The sequence below is a fragment of the Salvelinus alpinus genome, chromosome 17 (genome assembly GCF_045679555.1).
Source record: "Salvelinus alpinus chromosome 17, SLU_Salpinus.1, whole genome shotgun sequence".
Lineage (NCBI taxonomy): Eukaryota > Metazoa > Chordata > Actinopteri > Salmoniformes > Salmonidae > Salvelinus > Salvelinus alpinus.
The window spans coordinates 48,260,238-48,282,266 of NC_092102.1; the positions used below are offsets into that span (position 1 = coordinate 48,260,238).

Sequence of the window (22,029 nt, forward strand, 5' to 3'; positions counted from 1 at the left end):
TGACTAGTTAAAGGTTAAATAAAATAAATGAAACCACCAGCTGATGGTAAAGTGTGATTATATGATGTCCATGTTCACAGATCGTTCAGGTTCTCTATGTAATAGTATTAAGTACATCTCAACTCTTGTCATCACAGTGTTCTGATTCAATTGTATCTATCTAAGGTGTTTGGTCCATCCACTCTGCTCTCATACAACAGGTCATACAGAAGAGGAATAGAAGCACTGTTGAGGTCAATTCAGAAAGTAAACAACATTTCTCATTTTCCTCATTTGAAGAGAATTGGATTTAGAATTGAAATGTCGATGTACTTCATGAATTTAAATGGAATTGACTCCAAGTCTAAATGATAGTGCTGCAGACAACAGTTTGTTTTCTCGGTGTCAGTACTGTCTGTAATCTGTGTCTGGTACTGTCTGTAATCGGTGTCAGTCCTGTCTGTGATCTGTGTCAGCACTGTCTGTAATCTGTGTCGGTACTGTCTGTAATCTGTGTCAGTACTGTCTGTAATCTGTGTCTGTAATTGGTGTCAGTACTGTCTGTGTAATCTGTGTCAGTACCGCCTGTAATCTGTGTCAGTACTGTCTGTAATCGGTGCCAGTACTGTCTGTAATCTGTGTCAGTACGGTCTGTAATCTGTGTCTGGTACTGTCTGTGTAATCGGTGTCTGGTAGGGTCTGTGTAATCGGTGTCTGGTAGGGTCTGTGTAATCTGTGTCTGGTAGGGTCTGTGTAATCGGTGTCTGGTAGGGTCTGTGTAATCGGTGTCTGGTAGGGTCTGTGTAATCGGTGTCTGGTAGGGTCTGTGTAATCGGTGTCTGGTAGGGTCTGTGTAATCGGTGTCTGGTAGGGTCTGTGTAATCGGTGTCTGGTAGGGTCTGTGTAATCGGTGTCTGGTAGGGTCTGTGTAATCGGTGTCTGGTAGGGTCTGTGTAATCGGTGTCTGGTAGGGTCTGTGTAATCGGTGTCTGGTAGGGTCTGTGTAATCGGTGTCTGGTAGGGTCTGTGTAATCGGTGTCTGGTAGGGTCTGTGTAATCGGTGTCTGGTACTGTCTGTGTAATCGGTGTCTGGTAGGGTCTGTGTAATCGGTGTCTGTGTAATCTTCAGTTATCAAAAAACAGAGTACAGAGAAGTCTATCCATCTTTATTTGTTTGTCTCTACACTTCGAAAATAAGAACAAACGTATTAATCAAAACGGTCCCTTTCTCACAGTACTTACGATATAATGATCTCGCCAAACAGAGTTTGGTCTATTATTATTTACAGTCTAAACTTGTGTCTCACAATACACAGTTTATGCTATTAAAAATAGACTCAATTAGAAATAGATGAGAATTTTCAAATATCTGCTGTTAACTTGGTAACTTTTTACAAGTTAAAGAGAAACCGCAGGAGACTACTAAAGGTAAAACAAAAACACTAGCTTCAGGGGTTTAAAGGTACGTTACACAATATAAGTGCCGTCCAATTCCTCACGCAAAGGAGCACTTTCTTTATTTTTTTTACAACAAAAATGTTATATGTTGATACTCTGTTTTCTACCCAATGGACTTGACGTTGTTGATAGTAGAGGGATGCATCCGAGGAACCCGGGGCTCGGCGGTGGTGACGATGACAGCAGATAAACCAACTGTCCACCTTCTCCAGCACAGTGCCCAAATAAAGCCAGTGAGTTGGCTCGTGGAAGTTCTGGAGAGATGAAGAAAATAAGGAAGTCCATTTAATATGTCACCTTTTTTTTAACATTCGTACATTATATTTTTGAGAGAGAGAGGGGAAAAAAACTTGGTGAATGCTACTTTTGTCATAGATCAATCATGTCTTCCGATTCAGTTTTTGTTTTTGGTCCCCTAAACTGGAACAAAAGGACACGCTCCAATGCTGCAATGCCTCAAAAGCTGGTCTAATATATATTTGACCACATTTGTATTGAGTAAAATATAGCTTAATCAGTGTCTTCTATTCAAAGTGTATAAAGCTGAAGCGATAGAAATGTAAAGGTCATTTCCGGTTTACGTCGACATACAGTCTCCTGTAAAGCAGGGAGTGTGCTGTACAGCTGAACCTCTGCCATACACATTAAATAGAGCCCTAGGTCTGTTTCATGGTACTTTAGGGAGGCTAATGACGAAAAATAAACCATGAGGAAAAAGCAAAGTGGGAGGGACAGGGATAGTGTGGAAATAGGGAGGGAAAGGGATAGTGTCGAGATGGGGAGGAAAGGGATAGTGTCGAGATGGGGAGGAAAGGGATAGTGTCGAGATGGGGAGGGAGGATACAGGGATAGTGTCGAGATGGGGAGGGAGGAAAGGGATAGTGTCGAGATGGGGAGGGAGGATACAGGGATAGTGTCGAGATGGGGAGGGAGGAAAGGGATAGTGTCGAGATGGGGAGGGAGGATACAGGGATAGTGTCGAGATGGGGAGGGAGGATACAGGGATAGTGTCGAGATGGGGAGGGAGGATACAGGGATAGTGTCGAGATGGGGAGGGAGGATACAGGGATAGTGTCGAGATGGGGAGGGAGGATACAGGGATAGTGTCGAGATGGGGAGGGAGGATACAGGGATAGTGTCGAGATGGGGAGGGAGGATACAGGGATAGTGTCGAGATGGGGAGGGAGGATACAGGGATAGTGTCGAGATGGGGAGGGAGGATACAGGGATAGTGTCGAGATGGGGAGGGAGGATACAGGGATAGTGTCGAGATGGGGAGGGAGGATACAGGGATAGTGTCGAGATGGGGAGGGAGGATACAGGGATAGTGTCGAGATGGGGAGGGAGGATACAGGGATAGTGTCGAGAGGGGGAGGGAGGGACAGGGATAGTGTCGAGATGGGGAGGGAGGATACAGGGATAGTGTCGAGATGGGGAGGGAGGATACAGGGATAGTGTCGAGATGGGGAGGGAGGATACAGGGATAGTGTTGAGATGGGGAGGGAGGGACAGGGATAGTGTTGAAATAGGGAGGGAAAGGGATAGTGTCGAGATAGGGAGGGACCGGGATAGTGTCGGGGTAATGTTAGCGATATGATTCTCTTCATCCATCCTCCTCACCCTCAGCCGTCTGAACCATATAAACTCAATTACTAGAAAGGACAAAGCTCCTCAGACCATGGTATGTCCATTCTAGTAATACATTTATATGGTCTTACCTGACCGTGTAATAGAAGTATAATAAGGCTGTAATAATTAGAACCATAAACTCAGCAAAAAAAGAAATGTCCTCTCACTGTCAACTGCGTTTATTTTCAGCAAACTTAACATGTGTAAATATTTTTATGAAAATAAGACCAATAAGACCATTCAACCATTGAGACATAAACTGAACAAGTTCCACAGACATGTGACTAACAGAAATGGAGTAATGTGTCCCTGAACAAAGGGGGGGTCAAAATCAAAAGTAACAGTCGGTATCTGGTGTGGCCACCAGCTGCATTAAGTACTGCAGTGCATCTCCTCCTCGTGGACTGCACCAGATTTGCCAGTTCTTGCTGTGAGATGTTACCCCACTCTTCCACCAAGGCACCTGCAAGTTCCCGGACATTTCTGGGGGGAATTGCCCTAGCCCTCACCCTCCGATCCAACAGGTCCCAGACGTGCTCAATTGGATTGAGATCCGGGCTCTTCGCTGGCCATGGCAGAACACTGACATTCCTGTCTTGCAGGAAATCACACACAGAACGAGCAGTATGGCCGGTGGCATGTCAGGGTGAGCCTGCAGGAAGGGTACCACATGAGGGAGGAGGATGTCTTCCCTGTAACACACAGCGTTGAGATTTCCTGCAATGACTACAAGCTCAGTCCGATGATGCTGTGACACACCGCCCCAGACCATGACGGACCCTCCACCTCCAAATCGATCCCGCTCCAGAGTACAGGCCTCGGTGTAACCCTCCTTCATTCGGCGATAAACGCGAATCTGACCATCACCCCTGGTGAGACAACCGCGACTCGTCAGTGAAGTGCACGTTTTGCCAGTCCTGTCCTGGGTTTGTGCCCATAGGCAACTTTGTTGCCGGTGATGTCTGGTGAGGACCTGCCTTACAACAGGCCTACAAGACCTCAGTCCAGCCTCTCTCAGCCTATTGCGGATAGTCTGAGCACTGATGGAGGGATTGTGCGTTCCTAGTGTAACTCGGGCAGTTGTTGTTGCCATCCTGTACCTGTCCCGCAGGTGTGATGTTCGGATGTACCGATCCTGTGCAGGTGTTGTTACACGTGGTCTGCCACTGCGAGGACGATCAGCTGTCCGTCCTGTCTCCCTGTAGCGCTGTCTTAGGCGTCTTACAGTACGGACATTGCAATTTATTGCCCTGGCCACATCTGCAGTCCTCATGCCTCCTTGCAGCATGCCTGAGGCACGTTCACACAGATGAGCAGGGACCCTCGGCATCTTTCTTTTGGTGTTTTTCAGAGTCAGTAGAAAGGCCTCTTTAGTGTCCTAAGTTTTCATAACTGTGACCTTAATTGTCTACCGTCTGTAAGCTGTTAGTGTCTTAACGACTGTTCCACAGGTGCATGTTCATTAATTGTTTATGGTTCATTGAACAAGCTTTGGAAACAGTGTTTAAACCCTTTACAATGAAGATCTGTGAAGTTATTTGGATTTTTACGAATTACCTTTGAAAGACAGGGTCCTGAAAAAGGGACGTTTCTTTTTTTTTTGCTGAGTTTATGTCATTGAGGTATTATGTCAGACATAATACAACATGTCATGTTTTAATTTAATTTAATTGCAGATGGACTGTCCACAGCCGGGCCTTATTACAGCGTATCAGCAGATGGTCTGTCCACAGCCAGGCCTTATTACAGTGCGTCAGCAGATGGTCTGTCCACAGCCAGGCCTTATTACAGTGTGTCAGCAGATGGTCTGTCCACAGCCTGGCCTTATTACAGTGTGTCAGCAGATGGTCTGTCCACAGCCGGGCCTTATTACAGTGTGTCAGCAGATGGTCTGTCCACAGCCGGGCCTTATTACAGTGTGTCAGCAGATGGTCTGTCCACAGCCGGGCCTTATTACAGCGTGTCAGCAGATGGTCTGTCCACAGCCAGGCCTTATTACAGTGCGTCAGCAGATGGTCTGTCCACAGCCAGGCCTTATTACAGTGTGTCAGCAGATGGTCTGTCCACAGCCTGGCCTTATTACAGTGTGTCAGCAGATGGTCTGTCCACAGCCAGGCCTTATTACAGTGTGTCAGGCCACAGGACTAATGTCGGTCCTACATAGTGATTTCCTGTTCGGCACTGAGGTGTGTGCGTGCGTCAGGCAGTAATATAGGCCGTCATACTGTACCTTCAGTCAGGAGCTGCTCAGAACAGCCCGGTGTCTTTTAGGTTGGTTTTGATGACGTCTGTGATGGTGTTGAAGGCCTGGTTCACGTCCTGTGTGTCTACAGCGCAGGTGATGTGGGTGTAGATGGGTTTCTCCGCCTGCCTCAAGTTCAGAGACTCAAACTGCATCTTCACGTGGTTGCTGGCGTCTTCGTATGTGTTAGGCCCTATAGGGAGATAAGAAGAGAGCTGTAAAAACTGATCAGAGACCAGTTGCTGGTGTCTTCGTATGTGTTAGGCCCTATAGGGAGATAAGAGAGCTGTAAAAACTGACCAGAGGCCAGTTGCTGGTGTCTTCGTATGTGTTAGGCCCTATAGGGAGATAAGAAGAGAGCTGTAAAAACTGATCAGAGACCAGTTTCTGGTGTCTTCGTACGTGTTTGACAGAGGGAATAAGAGGGAGTTTCTTATTGTGTTTTAATTGAGTGAGAAAGATTTCAATGTATTCATTTTTTAAAAGTTTTTATTTAACCAGGCAAGTCAGTTAATACCACCTCCTAGCCTTAAGAAGTTTTTTCACGTCCAGATGAAAAGCGTGCCCAAAGTAAACTGCCTGCTACTCAGGCCCAGAAGCTAGGATATGCATATCATTAGTAGATTCGGATAGAGAACACTCTGATGTTTCTAAAACGTTTTGAATGATGTCTGTGAGTATAACAGAACTTATTTGGCAGGCGAAACCCCGAGGACAAACCATCCATGAAAGAAAATGTTTGAGGTCACTCTTTTCAATGGGTTTTCAATGGGAATCTAGAATTCTAAGGCAGTTGCTTGCAGTTCCTATCGCTTCCACTGGATGTCAACAGTCTTTAGAAATTGGTTGATGTTTTTCCTTTGTGTAATGAAGAAGTAGGGCTGTCCAAAACGAGGGTCGAGTGAAGTGTACTGTTTGTTAGAGTCGCGTGACCTGAAAAGCTCGCTCCACTTTGTTTTCCTCCGGTATTGAACACAGTTTATCCCGTCTTAAATTTTATCGATTATTTACGTAAAAAAATACCTAAAGTTGTATTAGGAAAGTTGTTTGGACAAAGATTACAGGTAACTTATGAGATATTTTGTAGTCATGTTGCGCGAGTTGGAACCGTTTTTTTTCTGGATCAAACGCGCCAAATAAATTTACATTTTGGATATAAAACGACGGAATTAATCGAACGAAAGGACCATTTGTGATGTTTATGGGACATATTGGAGTGCCAACAGAAGAAGCTTGTCAAAGGTAAGGCATGAATTATATCTTTATTTCTGAGTTTCGTGTCGCGCCTGGAGGGTTGAATTATGATTGTCTGTCTTTGTTTGATGGGGTGCTGTCCTCAAATAATAGCATCGTTTGCTTTTGCCGTAAAGCCTTTTTTAAATCTGACACTGGCTGGATTAACAACAAGTGTAGCTTTAATTTGGTGTATTGCATGTGTGATTTCATGAAAGTTGAATATTTATAGTAATTTAATTTGAATTTGGCGCGCTGCCATTTCAACGGATGTTGTCAAATCGATCCCGCTAAAGGGATTTGATCCCTAAGAAGTTTTAAGAACAAATTCTTATTTACAATGACGGCCAATAGACACTGGGCCAATTGTGCTCAGCCCTATGAGACTCCCAATCACAGCCGGATGTGATTCAGCCTGTATTCATTCATCACACACGGTGAATAAACTCAAACCAAAAGGTCATGGAAAACAACATGTGTACCATTTGGGACTCAGTAGGACTCACCATCGTAGTCGGGGAAGCAGACATTGAGGTGGACATTCTTGATCTTCTCTTGGAAGATGTCCTTCTTGTTGAGGAAGAGCACGTGGGTGGTGTCCTCGAAGAACCTGTGGTTGCAGATACTGTTGAACAGATGGAGAGACTCGTGCATGCGGTTCTGAAAAGAGAAGAGGACAGAAGGATGGGGTCATCGTCGGGCTACAAAAGGGTCAAGCTCAACCTCCACCAACTAGCTGCGGTCACACTGGCTGGTGAGGTTTACAATATGGTTGAACATTATCAGCGTCTCCTCCTTCTCATCTGTACCCTCCTTTTTTTGTTTACTTTAACTTTGAAGTGTGTGTGTGTGTGTGAGAGTGAAACTGTGTGTGTGTGTGTGTGTGTGTGTGTGTGTGTGTGTGTGTGTGTGTGTGTGTGTGTGTGTGTGTGTGTGTGTGTGTGTGTGTGTGTGAAACTGTGTGTGTGTGAAACTGTGTGTGTGTGAAACTGTGTGTGTGTCTGTGAGTGAAACTGTGTGTGTGTGTGTGAGTGAAACTGTGTGTGTGTGTGAAACTGTGTGTGTGTCTGTGTGTGTGTATAATCACCATTTCCTCGTCCTCCAGCAGCACCAGGTCATACGCGCTGAGGGAACTACAGAACAGGACGCAATGGACGCCCTGGAAACAGTGGATCCACTTCTTCCTCTCTTCCCTTCTGCCGCTCATGTCAAACATCCTGTCCGTCAGAGAGACACAACAATCAATCAATTAACCAATCAATCAATTATAAAAGCCCTTTTTACAGGAGAGGAGCGGTCAGTAACTCCAGTACAGTATCATGAGATCCTCCAGTGTGTGCTTTTTACACATAGTTGGTGTGTATGGTGAAGAGCGTGGCACTTGTAATACAAAGATTGATGGTTCAACTCCAGCAGGAATCACATACAAATACTGAAAATACATGCACACTGTACTATACGTTGCTACGGTAAAGACACTACGACGTTGCTATGGTAAAGATGGTAAAGACACTACTACGTTGCTACGGTATACACACTACTACGTTGCTACGGTAAAGACACTACGACGTTGCTACGGTAAAGACACTACGACGTTGCTACGGTAAAGACACTACGACGTTGCTACGGTAAAGACACTACGACGTTGCTACGGTAAAGACACTACTACGTTGCTACGGTAAAGACACTACTACGTTGCTACGGTAAAGACACTACTACGTTGCTACGGTAAAGACACTACTACGTTGCTACGGTAAAGACACTATGTTGCTACGGTAAAGACACTACGACGTTGCTACGGTAAAGATGGTAAAGACACTACTACGTTGCTACGGTAAAGACACTACGACGTTGCTACGGTACAGACACTACTACGTTGCTACGGTACAGACACTACTACGTTGCTACGGTACAGACACTACCACGTTGCTACGGTACAGACACTACCACGTTGCTACGGTACAGACACTACTACGTTGCTACGGTATAGACACTGCTACGTTGCTACGGTATAGACACTACTACGTTGCTACGGTATAGACACTACCACGTTGCTACAGTACAGACACTACTAAGTTGCTACGGTAAAGACACTACTGCGTTGCTACGGTAAAGACACTACTGCGTTGCTACGGTATAGACACTGCTACGTTGCTACGGTACAGACACTGCTACGTTGCTACGGTATAGACACTACTACGTTGCTACGGTAAAGACACTACTGCGTTGCTACGGTATAGACACTACTGCGTTGCTACGGTATAGACACTACTGCGTTGCTACGGTATAGACACTACTGCGTTGCTACGGTATAGACACTACTGCGTTGCTACGGTATAGACACTACTACCTTGCTACGGTATAGACACTACTACGTTGCTACGGTATAGACACTACTACGTTGCTACGGTATAGACACTACTGCGTTGCTACGGTATAGACACTACTACGTTGCTACGGTATAGACACTACTACGTTGCTACGGTATAGACACTGCTACGTTGCTACGGTATAGACACTACTACGTTGCTACGGTAAAGACACTACTGCGTTGCTACGGTATAGACACTACTGCGTTGCTACGGTATAGACACTACTGCGTTGCTACGGTATAGACACTACTGCGTTGCTACGGTATAGACACTACTGCGTTGCTACGGTATAGACACTACTACCTTGCTACGGTATAGACACTACTACGTTGCTACGGTATAGACACTACTGCGTTGCTACGGTATAGACACTACTGCGTTGCTACGGTATAGACACTACTGCGTTGCTACGGTATAGACACTGTTACGTTGCTACGGTATAGACACTGTTACGTTGCTACGGTATAGACACTGCTACGTTGCTACGGTAAAGACACTGCTACGTTGCTACGGTATAGACACTGCTACATTGCTACGGTAAAGACACTACTACATTGCTAGGGTATAGACATTACTACATTGCTACAGTAAATATGGAAAAGGAGGACTGAGCATGCCCCCATTCTCATCGACGGGACTGTAGTGGAGTTGGTTGAGAGCTTCAAGTTCCTTGGCGTCCACATCACCAACAAACGAACATAGTCCAAGCACACCAAGACAGTCGTGAAGAGGGCATGTCAAAGCCTATTCCCCCTCAGGAGACTGAAAAGAATCGTCATGGGTCCTCAGATCCTCAAAATGTTCTACAGCTGCACCATCGAGCGCATCCTGAATGGTTGCATCACTGCCTGGTATGGCAACTTCTCGGCTTCTGACCGCAAGGTACAACAGAGGGTAGTGAGTACGGCCCAGTACATCACTGCGGCCAAGCTTCCTGCCATCCAGGATCTCTATACCAGGCGGTGTCAGAGGAAGGCCCTAAAAATTTTCAAGGACTGCAGCCACCCTAGTCATAGACTGTTCTCTCTGCTACCGCACGGCAAGCAGTACCGGAGCACCAAGTCTCCACCTTGACTCTGTCCTGGTACCCCCTGTATATAGCCTCCACATTGACTCTGTACCGGTACCCCCTGTATATAGCCTCCACATTGACTCTGTACCGGTACCCCCTGTATATAGCCTCCACATTGACTCTGTACCGGTACCCCCTGTATATAGCCTCCACATTGACTCTGTACCGGTACCCCCTGTATATAGCCTCCACATTGACTCTGTATCGGTACCCCCTGTATATAGCCTCCACATTGGCTCTGTACCGGTACCCCCTGTATATAGCCTCCACTATGTCTCTGTACTGGTACCCCCCTGTATATAGCCTCCACATTGGCTCTGTACCGGTACCCCCTGTATATAGCCTCCACATTGGCTCTGTACCGGTACCCCCTGTATATAGCCTCCACTATGTCTCTGTACTGGTACCCCCCTGTATATAGCCTCCACATTGGCTCTGTACCGGTACCCCCCTGTATATAGCCTCGCTATTGTTATTTTACTGCTGCTGTTTAATTATTTGTTACTTTAATTTTTTTTAAATTACATCACACTTATTTTTCTTAACTTCTTAAGCATTGTTGGTTAAGGGCTTATAAGTAAGTATTTCACTGTAAGGTCTACACCTGATGTATTCTGCGCATGTGACAAATAACATTTGATTTGATTTAACACTGCTACTTCGCTACAGTAAAGCCATTACTTCAGCAGCCATGTCCCAACAGTCCTGTGACCAGGCAGCCAAGAATCACGCTCTCATTAAGACGTAGCTCTGCCTTAAGTTGGGCTGTGTTTACAGAGACAGACCAATTCTGATATTTTGCCCGGTTATTGGCAAAAGAGCTGATCTGATTGGTCAAAAGACCCAAGTAGTGAAAAATAATATCAGAATTGGGCTGTCTGTGTAAACACAGCCTTAGACTTGTAAGCCCAAATGCTGCTTTCAGATCACAAGGATTTTCTCTTGGTCTAATGCAGGGCTCTCAACCATGTTCCTGGAGAGCTACCGTCCTGTATTTTTTCATTCCAATCCCAATCCCAATCTAGTCCACCTGATTCTAATAATTAACTGGTTGATACACTGAATCAGGTTAGTTACAACTGGGGCTGGAGTGAAAACCTACAGGAGGGTGGCTCTCCAGGAACAGGGCTGGAGTGAAAACCTACAGGAGGGTAGATCTCCAGGAACAGGGCTGGAGTGAAAACCTACAGGAGGGTGGCTCTCCAGGAACAGGGCTGGAGTGAAAACCTACAGGAGGGTATCTCCAGGAACAGGGCTGGAGTGAAAACCTACAGGAGGGTAGCTCTCCAGGAACAGGGCTGGAGTGAAAACCTACAGGAGGGTATCTCTCCAGGAACAGGGCTGGAGTGAAAACCTACAGGAGGGTATCTCTCCAGGAACATGGCTGGAGTGAAAACCTACAGGAGGGTGGCTCTCCAGGAACAGGGTTAGAGTACCCTGGTCTAATGGTTAAGATGTTGGGTAAGAAGTCGCTTTTTCAATCGCACCAGTTACACTACCTTGCCTTCATTTGACGTCTTTGCAGGTGAACTATAATGTACTGTGACAAAGGAGCCAGGTCGTTAGCTTCTGTAGCTCACCTGAATTTGACGTCTTTACAGATGAACCTCTCCTCATTGACCCCGCCGGTCTTGATCCTGCACCGAAGGATGTCCTGGTCGTTAGGGGTGAAGTCAGCCTGGGTGATGCGCTCCAGGTCACTGAGGAAGCTGTGTGAGAGGCAGTCAATCAATGAATCAATCAAGATCAGATCACTGAGTTAGCTTTGGGAGAGAGGCAGAGTAAATCAATCAACTAATCAATAAAATGTATTTATAAAGCCTTTTTTTAGATCAGCAGTTATCACAGAGTGCTTTACAGTAACTAGACCCCAAAGACAACAGCACTGTCTAGCATCCACAGAGGCCATAGACCAGGGATCCACAACTGGCGGCCCGCAGGCCAAACTTTGGCCCGTGATTGACTTTATTTGGCCCCTCAATTTTTCTGAACACCAAAAAAAAAACACTGAACAAAAATATAAACGCAACATGCAACATTTTCAAAGATTTTTACTGAGTTACAGTTCATATAAGCAAATCAGTTCATTTAAATAAATGAATTAGGCCCTAATCTATTGATTTCACATGACTGGGAATACAAATATGCATCTGTTGGTCACAGATACCTTAAAAAAAAGTAGGGGCGTGGATCAGAAAACCAGTCAGTATCTGGTGTGACCACCATTAGCCTTATGCAGCGCGACACATCTCCTTCACATAGAGTTAATCAGGCTGCTGATTGTGGCCTGTGGAATGTTGTCCCACTCATCTTCAATGGCTGTGCGAAGTTGCTGGATATTGGCTGGAACTGGAACACACTGTTGTACACGTGCTCAATGGGTGTTCTGTTTGGTGAGTATGCAGGCCATGGAAGAACTGGGATATTTTTCAGCTTTCATGAATTGTGTACAGATCCTTGAGACGGGGCCATGCATTATCATGCCGAAAAGGTGATGACAGCTGATAAACGACACAACAATGGGCCTCAGGATCTCATCACGATATCTCATTGTCATCCATAAAATGCAATTGTGTTCGTTGTCCGTGGCTTATACCTGCCCCATACCATAACCCCACCGCCACCATGGGGCACTCTGTTAACAACGTTGACGTCAGCAAACTGCTGGCCTACACGACGCTACACCGGGATTCATCCGTGAAGAGCACACTTCTCCAGTGTGCCAGTGGCCATCGAAGGTGAGCATTTGCCCACTGTAGTCGGTTAAGACGCCGAACTGCAGTCAGGTCAAGATCCTGGTGAGGACAACGAGCACGCAAATGAGCTTCCCTGTGATGATTTCTGAACATTTCTACAGAAATCCTTCCATTGTGCAAACCCACAGTTTCATCAGATGTCCGGGTGGCTGGTCTCAGACAATCCCGCATGGGAAGAAGCCGGATGTGGATGTCCTGGGCTGGCGTGGTTGCACGTGGTCTACGGTTGTGTGGCCGGTTGGGCGCCAAATTCTCTAAAACGGCAATGGAGGCGGCTTATGGTAGAGAAATTAACATTCAATACTCTGGTGGACATTCCTGCAGTCAGCATGCCAATTGCACGCTCCCCTCAACGTGAGACAGCTGTGGCATTGTGTTGTGTGACAAAACTGCACATTTTAGAGTGGCCTTTTATTGTCCCAAGTACAAGGTTCACCTGTGCAATGATCATGCTGTTTAATCAGCTTCTTGGTATGCCACACCTGTCAAGTGGCTGAATTATCTTGGCAAATTAGAAATGCTCACTAACAGGGATGTAAACAAATGTGAGCACTAAATTAGATAGAAAAACTTTTTGTGCGTATGGACAATTTCTGGGATCTTTTATTTCAGCACATGGAACGAACACTTTACATGTTGCGTTTATATTTTTGTTCAGTATAAAAGACTGTAAAAACACCAGCAAAGTTTTTTAATTTTGGAAATCTGTTCCAAAGTATTCCCATTCATAACAGATAGATATATGTGATCGTATACAAATGTCAGAAAGATTTGAAATTGTATTTTGGTCAAATATATCTGTTTATGCTTCTTGCTGTCAATTTGCAGTCTACAAATGATTTGTAATTACGTTCCGGCCCCCTGACCATCCGATCAAGAAGAAAAAAACGGCTCGCGCTTGAATCTGGTTATTGATCCGTGTCATAAACTCACTAGTGAGCGGAGTCGAGGAGATGATAGCCCTCAGCTGCTGACTCGAAACACTCCTGGATGCCAGGGTCCATCCACAGCTTCTTGATGCACTCAGCCAGCTCAGGAGACATGGTTCCCTCCTCAGTAGAGTTGGATAAGTTCTCCAGCTTCGTGCCTTCATCCTGGACACACAGAGAACAACACCCATACATGCATCAGTATAGTATAACATAGTATAACGTAGTATAACGTGGTATAACATAGTATAACGTAACATAACCAGGCAGAAAATAAACGCCTGAAACTACTGTAGATCCATCTACATTCTGATGAGAATACAAAAACAAACTGTGGGGGGAGGTTCTCTTCTGCACCGGTCAACCAATCAAAGTGAATGTGGAGGAGGAGTTAAGATAAAGTCTCGCCGCCTTAACGTCCAACAAGAGGAAGTTGCATCACAGGCTCTCATTCCATTTCCCCTGACAACCGGAACTCCACAGTAGTATAAAATGTCTACAGTATAGTATAACATGTCTATACAGTATAGTATAACATGTCTATACAGTATAGTATAACATGTCTATACTGTATAGTATAACATGTCTATACAGTATAGTATAACATGTCTATACAGTATAGTATAACATGTCTATACAGTATATTAAAGTATAACATGTCTATATAGTATAGTATAACATGTCTATACTGTATAGTATAACATGGCTATACAGTATATTAAAGTATAACATGTCTATATAGTATAGTATAACATGTCTATACAGTATATTAAAGTATAACATGTCTATACAGTATATTAAAGTATAACATGTCTATATAGTATAGTATAACATGTCTATACGGCTATACAGTATATTAAAGTATAACATGTCTATACAGTATAGTATAACATGTCTATACTGTATAGTATAACATGGCTATACAGTATATTAAAGTATAACATGTCTATATAGTATAGTATAACATGTCTATACTGTATAGTATAACATGTCTATATGTAACGGATGTGAAATGGCTAGCTAGTTAGCGGGTACGCGCTACTAGCATTTCAATCCGTTACGTCACTTGCTCTGAAACCTAGAAGTAGTGTTGCCCCTTGTTCTGCAAGGGCCGCGGCTTTTGTGGAGCGATGGGTAACGACGCTTCGTGGGTGTCAGTTGTTGATGTGTGCAGAGGGTCCCTGGTTCACGCCCGGGTCGGGGCGAGGGGACGGTTTTTAAAGTTATACTGTTACATATACAGTATATTAAAGTATAACATGTCTATATAGTATATTATTATATGTTGTAGTATAGTTTTACACACACACGCAAACACCCAGCCTGCAGTACCCACCTCCGCGGCCGGTGATCCGTACTTGATCCCCAGGATGCTCATGCCTCTGACGATGGACAGAGCTGACTGCAGGACGTTACCAAAGATCACCCCTCTGGACGTTACCTTCTCCTCCTTATTAAAACCACCCAGGTGGAGGATTCTGTGGAGAAGTATTGGGTTAGTATTGAGTAATTCCACTTAAAAAAAAAAAAATTGTTTAACGTAGTCCTTGTGCATAGAGTTGTATGGTTTGTGACATCTGAGTCTCAGTATCACTCTGTTAATTAACGTGGAATTTCCCTGTGGCTCAATTATCCAAACTGCCACCTAGTGGTGCTTTTGTGGCAATGCAGCTCACTTCTCTGCTGCCCCATATTAACAGCGAGAGAGAACCCAAAAGCGTACTTAATTTGTAACTTAAACTTACTTCATTTGTTTTACAATGGTGCTTTTCCCTGACTCCTCAGCACCTGAAAGAAAACAAAAATACACAATTTATTACAACCGTTAAATAAAGGTCAACAATGTCATTTTTAATTACAAGGGTTTCATCAGTGACTGGCTCAAAAAAAACGAGCTGACAAGGTGAAAAACCTGCCGAGGTGCCCTTGAGCAAGGCACTTAACCCTAATTAGCTCCAGGGGTGTTGTACTACTATGACTGACCCCTGTAAAACAACACATTTCACTACACTATCCGGTGTACGTGACAATAAAATATCTTAATAGTCCTGGACCTGGTGGCCAGCGAAACATAGGGTTATTCCCAAATGGCACCCTCTTCCCTACATAGTGCCCTCATTTTGACCAGAGCCCTATAGAACCCTCTTTCCTATATAGTGCCCTCATTTTGACCAGAGCCCTATAGAACCCTCTTCCCTATATAGTGCCCTCATTTTGACCAGAGCCCTATGGAACCCTCTTCCCTACATAGTGCCCTAATTTTGACCAGAGCCCTATGGAACCCTCTTCCCTACATAGTGCCCTAATTTTGACCAGAGCCCTATGGAACCCTCTTCCCTACATAGTGCCCTCATTTTGACCAGAGCCCTATAGAACCCTCTTCCCTACATAGTGCCCTCATTTTGACCAGAGCCCTATAGAACCCTCTTCCCTACATAGTGCCCTCATTTTGACCAGAGCCCTATAGAACCCTCTTTCCTATATAGTGCCCTCATTTTGACCAGAGCCCTATAGAACCCTCTTCCCTACATAGTGCCCTCATTTTGACCAGAGCCCTGTAGAACCCTCTTCCCTACATAGTGCCCTAATTTTGACCAGAGCCCTATAGAACCCTCTTCCCTACATAGTGCCCTCATTTTGACCAGAGCCCTATAGAACCCTCTTTCCTATATAGTGCCCTCATTTTGACCAGAGCCCTATAGAACCCTCTTCCCTACATAGTGCCCTCATTTTGACCAGAGCCCTGTAGAACCCTCTTCCCTACATAGTGCCCTAATTTTGACCAGAGCCCTATAGAACCCTCTTCCCTACATAGTGCCCTCATTTTGACCAGAGCCCTATGGGACAGATTGAAAATAGAGCAGTTTGACAGAACAGGCTGTGTGGAGATCACTGACATCTCCTTACTGGGACTCAGAACACAACAGGACAAAGGTCTGGATGTCACTTAAAAAACCTTCATTTTAAACACTATTGTTTGATCCGTGCTTAATAGGATGCCAGAGGCAGCCTGGATCTCTGAGACTTCAGGAAAAAAATACTTTGATGTCACCTAAAATCTTTATTTTAAACCTTTATTTTAAAACCTTTAAAACTAAAATACTATGGGTGCCGACCCCAACATGTAACCAGACCAGACCAGAACCAGATCAGATGGACCCTTATTCCCTACATAGTGCGCTACTTTTGACCAGAGTCCTATGGAACCCTCTTCCCTACATAGTGCACTACTTTTGACCAGAGTCCTATGGAACCCTCTTCCCTACATAGTGCACTACTTTTTACCAGAGTCCTATTCCCTACATAGTGCACTACTTTTGACCAGAGTCCTATGGAACCCTCTTCCCTACATAGTGCACTACTTTTTACCAGAGTCCTATTCCCTACATAGTGCACTACTTTTTACCAGAGTCCTATTCCCTTCATAGTGCACTACTGCTTAAATAGGGTTCCGTTTGGGACGCGACCTGGTTCTCTCAGGCAGATTAGAACAAAGGCCTTGGTGTCACTTATTTAAACCCCTTTATTTAAACACCATATTGAAAAGAAGCCCCCGGCTTTATTGTGTTTTTAGCCTCGCTAACTGTTCATGTTTGTAATGCTGTGTCCAGCTGGATCAACCTGTTCATGTTTGTAATGCTGTGTCCAGCTGGATCAACCTGTTCATGTTTGTAATGCTGTGTCCAGCTGGATCAACCTGTTCATGTTTGTAATGCTGTGTCCAGCTGGATCAACCTGTTCATGTTTGTAATGCTGTGTCCAGCTGGATCAACCTGTTCATGTTTGTAATGCTGTGTCCAGCTGGATCAACCTGTTCATGTTTGTAATGCTGTGTCCAGCTGGATCAACCTGTTCATGTTTGTAATGCTGTGTCCAGCTGGATCAACCTGTTCATGTTTGTAATGCTGTGTCCAGCTGGATCAACCTGTTCATGTTTGTAATGCTGTGTCCAGCTGGATCAACCTGTTCATGTTTGTAATGCTGTGTCCAGCTGGATCAACCTGTTCATGTTTGTAATGCTGTGTCCAGCTGGATCAACCTGTTCATGTTTGTAATGCTGTGTCCAGCTGGATCAACCTGTTCATGTTTGTAATGCTGTGTCCAGCTGGATCAACCTGTTCATGTTTGTAATGCTGTGTCCAGCTGGATCAACCTGTTCATGTTTGTAATGCTGTGTCCAGCTGGATCAACCTGTTCATGTTTGTAATGCTGTGTCCAGCTGGATCAACCTGTTCATGTTTGTAATGCTGTGTCCAGCTGGATCAACCTGTTCATGTTTGTAATGCTGTGTCCAGCTGGATCAACCTGTTCATGTTTGTAATGCTGTGTCCAGCTGGATCAACCTGTTCATGTTTGTAATGCTGTGTCCAGTTGGATCAACCTGTTCATGTTTGTAATGCTGTGTCCAGTTGGATCAACCTGTTCATGTTTGTAATGCTGTGTCCAGTTGGATCAACCTGTTCATGTGTGTAATGCTGTGTCCAGCTGGATCAACCTGTTCATGTGTGTAATGCTGTGTCCAGCTGGATCAACCTGTTCATGTTTGTAATGCTGTGTCCAGCTGGATCAACCTGTTCATGTTTGTAATGCTGTGTCCAGCTGGATCAACCTGTTCATGTTTGTAATGCTGTGTCCAGCTGGATCAACCTGTTCATGTTTGTAATGCTGTGTCCAGCTGGATCAACCTACTACTTTCAAAGATTAAGAGAAAGTTAGACGCACAAATATCATACCCCCCAAAAAAATGCTAACCTCCCCTTATTTAAATGGTAGTCATGGTATCTGTAGTCATGGTATCATCCACATTAATGTAAAAGTGTTCAGAAACATATTCTATTCTTATTTACAATAAAAGTGACTCCTAAATGACACAATACATTATTTACCGTTCATTTCTGTTGGGCACAAAATAATCTGAAACACAACAGAAACCAAGAGCGAAGGCATCCAACAGCTTTGTAGAGTCACAAGCTTGATGTAGTCATTACTGTGCTATCAATATGGGACCAAATACTTCACTTTTTACCACTTTAATACTCAAGTGAATTTGTCCCAATAGTTTTGCTCCCCTAAAATGGGGGGACTATGTACATAAAGTACTGTCATTTCTAAACGGTTCACCTGATATGGATGAAAATACCCTCCAATTAAAGCTGACAGTCTGCACTTTAATGTCATTGTTTGATTTCAAGTATAAAGCCAAAATAAGAAAAATGCTTCACTGTTCCAATGATTAGGGAGGGCACTGTATATACTGACTGTTTCTGGATCTGACCTTTGACCTTGATTGAGACTTTAAGTGGCTACATGCAGAGAGGCTAAGGGAATGACCCTTTTCACACTACTGAACTTCAGCCCAGTCAAACCCTGCTGATCTGAGAACCCTGCTGATCTGAGAACCCATCTGAACCCTGCTGATCTGAGAACCCTGCTGATCTGAGAACCCTGCTGATCTGAGAACCCATCTGAGAACCCTGCTGATCTGAGAACCCATCTGAGAACCCTGCTGATCTGAGAACCCTGCTGATCTGAGAACCCTGCTGATCTGAGAACCCTGCTGATCTGAGAACCCATCTGAGAACCCTGCTGATCTGAGAACCCATCTGAGAACCCTGCTGATCTGAGAACCCTGCTGATCTGAGAACCCATCTGAGAACCCTGCTGATCTGAGAACCCTGCTGATCTGAGAACCCTGCTGATCTGAGAACCCTGCTGATCTGAGAACCCATCTGAACCCTGCTGATCTGAGAACCCTGCTGATCTGAGAACCCATCTGAACCCTGCTGATCTGAGAACCCTGCTGATCTGAGAACCCATCTGAACCCTGCTGATCTGAGAACCCATCTGAACCCTGCTGATCTGAGAACCCATCTGAACCCTGCTGATCTGAGAACCCATCTGAACCCTGCTGATCTGAGAACCCATCTGAACCCTGCTGATCTGAGAACCTAATGATCTATAAAACTTTTACTTTTACTCCGCTACATTCCTAAAGAAAATAATGTACTTTTTACTCCATACATTTTCCCTGACACACAAAAGTAGTCTTTGAAATGATTTATACTTTTACTTTTGATACTTAAGTATATTTTAGCAATTACATTTACTTTTGATACTTATATATATATTTACAACCAAATACCTTTAGACTTTTACTCAAGTAGTATTTTACTGGGTGACTTTCACTTATACTTGAGTCATTTTCTATTAAGGTATCTTTACTTTTACTCAAGTATGACAATTGGGTACATTTTCCGCCACTGTGTGAAAGTACAGTTTGGATTGGGTCAGCGTGATAGTGTGAAAGGTTAAATGATGTCTGACGAGAGGACTGGATTCTGAGACTGGACTAAATCAGTTAGAGTAATAAGCTTGGCCTCTCGTCAGCAAAGGGTACATGATTGACTTGGACCTAAAGTAGTGATTCTTTCAGCACCTCACTGTGTCCAGACTTTCCCCTGGACTTCTGGGAGGGAGCAATGTACCTCAGGGAGAAATGTACTTCAATGTACCTCAGGGAGAAATGTACCTCAATGTACCTCAGGGAGAAATGTACCTCAATGTACCTCAGGGAGAAATTTACCTCAATGTACCTCAGGGAGAAATGTACCTCAGGGAGCAATGTACTTCAATGTACCTCAGGGAGCAATGTACTTCAATGTACCTCAGGGATAAATGTACCTCAATGTACCTCAGGGAGAAATGTACCTCAGGGAGAAATGTACCTCAGGGAGCAATGTACTTCAATGTACCTCAGGGAGCAATGTACTTCAATGTACCTCAGGGAGAAATGTACCTCAATGTACCTCAGGGAGAAATGTACCTCAATGTACCTTAACGTTCTTAGTCTGTACTTTAACAATGTTCCTTATTTTCTAGGTTCAGTCACATATATCTTAAAACATCCTAAGAGAAAGAACATTATGCCTTGATCGGTGTTTGTTTGCTCTTAACTGTCAATGTTCAGACAAAGTGTTGCTCTTAACCAGGGCTGCCCAACCCTCTTCCTGTAGATCTACTGTCCTGTGGGTTTTCAGTCCAACCCTAATTTAACACACCTGATTCTACTAATTAGCTGCTCAACAAGACCTTATTAACTAGCTGAATCAGATACACTAAATTAGGGAAACCTACAGGACAGTAGATCTCCAGGAAGAGGGTTTTGGCAGCCCTGCTCTTAACTGTCAATGTTCAGACAAAGTGAATAATCAATTCACAGACAAAAACAGGACTTAATTGTCAATATTTGATTGAAATGGGACCATAGAGAAAGTATCATATCATTTGAAGGACTATATTAAACAGTAGAAACATTAAATGTGCAAATTAGTTGTTTTTCCAACAGGTGACATCTGGTCAACTCAATTTAATTTTAAATAGTTTTAGTGCTATCCAGAGACCAAATGTGTTGTGTTAAATATCATATCATATGCCACAACAAATATCCTGTTTATTATTCCATGGTATTTAGTTGAAATATATCCTTTCAGTTTCTCTATGAACAGGGAAAAAATATAATGGGGGATGTTAACATTTTAGCTATTAGACCAAAAGGACATCGTTCTGGTTTCAAAGTCTCAGATAGGGTTAACTCTTCACAATAACATAATGATTTTAAAATCACCTCCGATACATTCACACCAACGGGTTCAGTTCACCTACCCAGCATCAGTACTTTCACTGCCTTGGACTCGGCCAGCTGCTTCTTCAGCTCCTTGGAGTCTATCCCCTCCTCTCCTTCCATCTCCAGATCCTCAGGCTCGTCCATCGACATCTTGGCGGTTAGTTGTCCCGGAGTGCCTAGTTACACAGAAACAGCCTTTCAGTCACTAAACGATGTGTGATCGACCCAGATAAAGGAACAATCAGTTAGGTAGTTGTTGGCTAAGTAGGCTACTGTTCAAAGGTTGAGTCAGAGTGTCGCTCCTCTGCAGGCTCAGGTGCTAAATGTCACTCGGGTAGTCTCTGTGGTTTAAAGCTCATGTCATAGAACATGGAACCAGAAGCCAAATCCTATTAACACAGCTAATCAGGCCTGGACTGAAGAGACCAAAACACGACCAATTTGGCTCAGCCTACGATTGGTTAGGGATTTGTCTCCTCCTACGGTTGGTTAGGGATTTGTCTCCTCCTACGGTTGGTTAGGGATTTGGCTCCTCCTACGGTTGATTAGGGATTTGGCTCCTCCTACGGTTGGTTAGGGATTTGGCTCCTCCTACGGTTGGTTAGGGATTTGGCTCCTCCTACGGTTGGTTAGGGATTTGGCTCCTCCTACGGTTGGTTAGGGATTTGGCTCCTCCTACGATTGATTAGGGATTTGGCTCCTCCTACGGTTGGTTAGGGATTTGGCTCCTCCTAC

The 22,029-nt window shown here is 44.3% G+C and overlaps 1 protein-coding gene across 2 annotated transcripts; it reads right to left on the minus strand.

Annotated features, from left to right (window-relative positions):
• Positions 1-1,124: 1,124 nt before the first annotated feature.
• LOC139543102 (guanine nucleotide-binding protein G(t) subunit alpha-2-like) lies at positions 1,125-21,809 on the minus strand. Of its 2 annotated transcripts, XM_071349271.1 has the most exons (9): positions 21,333-21,785; positions 15,416-15,458; positions 15,007-15,148; positions 13,675-13,835; positions 11,566-11,694; positions 7,629-7,758; positions 7,048-7,201; positions 5,297-5,501; positions 1,125-1,691 (listed from the first exon to the last, which is right to left on the minus strand). In XM_071349271.1, the coding sequence occupies exons 1-8, from the start codon at positions 21,442-21,444 to the stop codon at positions 5,314-5,316; spliced, it is 1,059 nt and encodes a 352-aa protein (XP_071205372.1). In that variant the 5' UTR covers positions 21,445-21,785; the 3' UTR covers positions 1,125-1,691; positions 5,297-5,313. The 2 variants fall into 2 exon arrangements, with proteins under 2 accessions (XP_071205372.1, XP_071205373.1); XM_071349272.1 differs by lacking the exons at positions 1,125-1,691; positions 5,297-5,501 and adding an exon at positions 5,561-5,646 and having other exon boundaries at positions 21,333-21,809.
• Between the last annotated feature and the right edge of the window lie 220 nt (positions 21,810-22,029).

Bases quoted from the DNA above. Each gene is read 5' to 3' on its own strand.
- LOC139543102 (XM_071349271.1), bottom strand. From the start codon at position 21,444: ATGTCGATGGACGAGCCTGAGGATCTGGAGATGGAAGGAGAGGAGGGG. The intron at 15,459-21,332 runs GTAGGTGAACTG...GTTTTCTTTCAG, and splicing joins AGTGAAAGTACTGATGCTGG to GTGCTGAGGAGTCAGGGAAA. The intron at 11,695-13,674 runs GTGAGTTTATGA...CCTCTCACACAG, and splicing joins CTCCTCGACTCCGCTCACTA to CTTCCTCAGTGACCTGGAGC.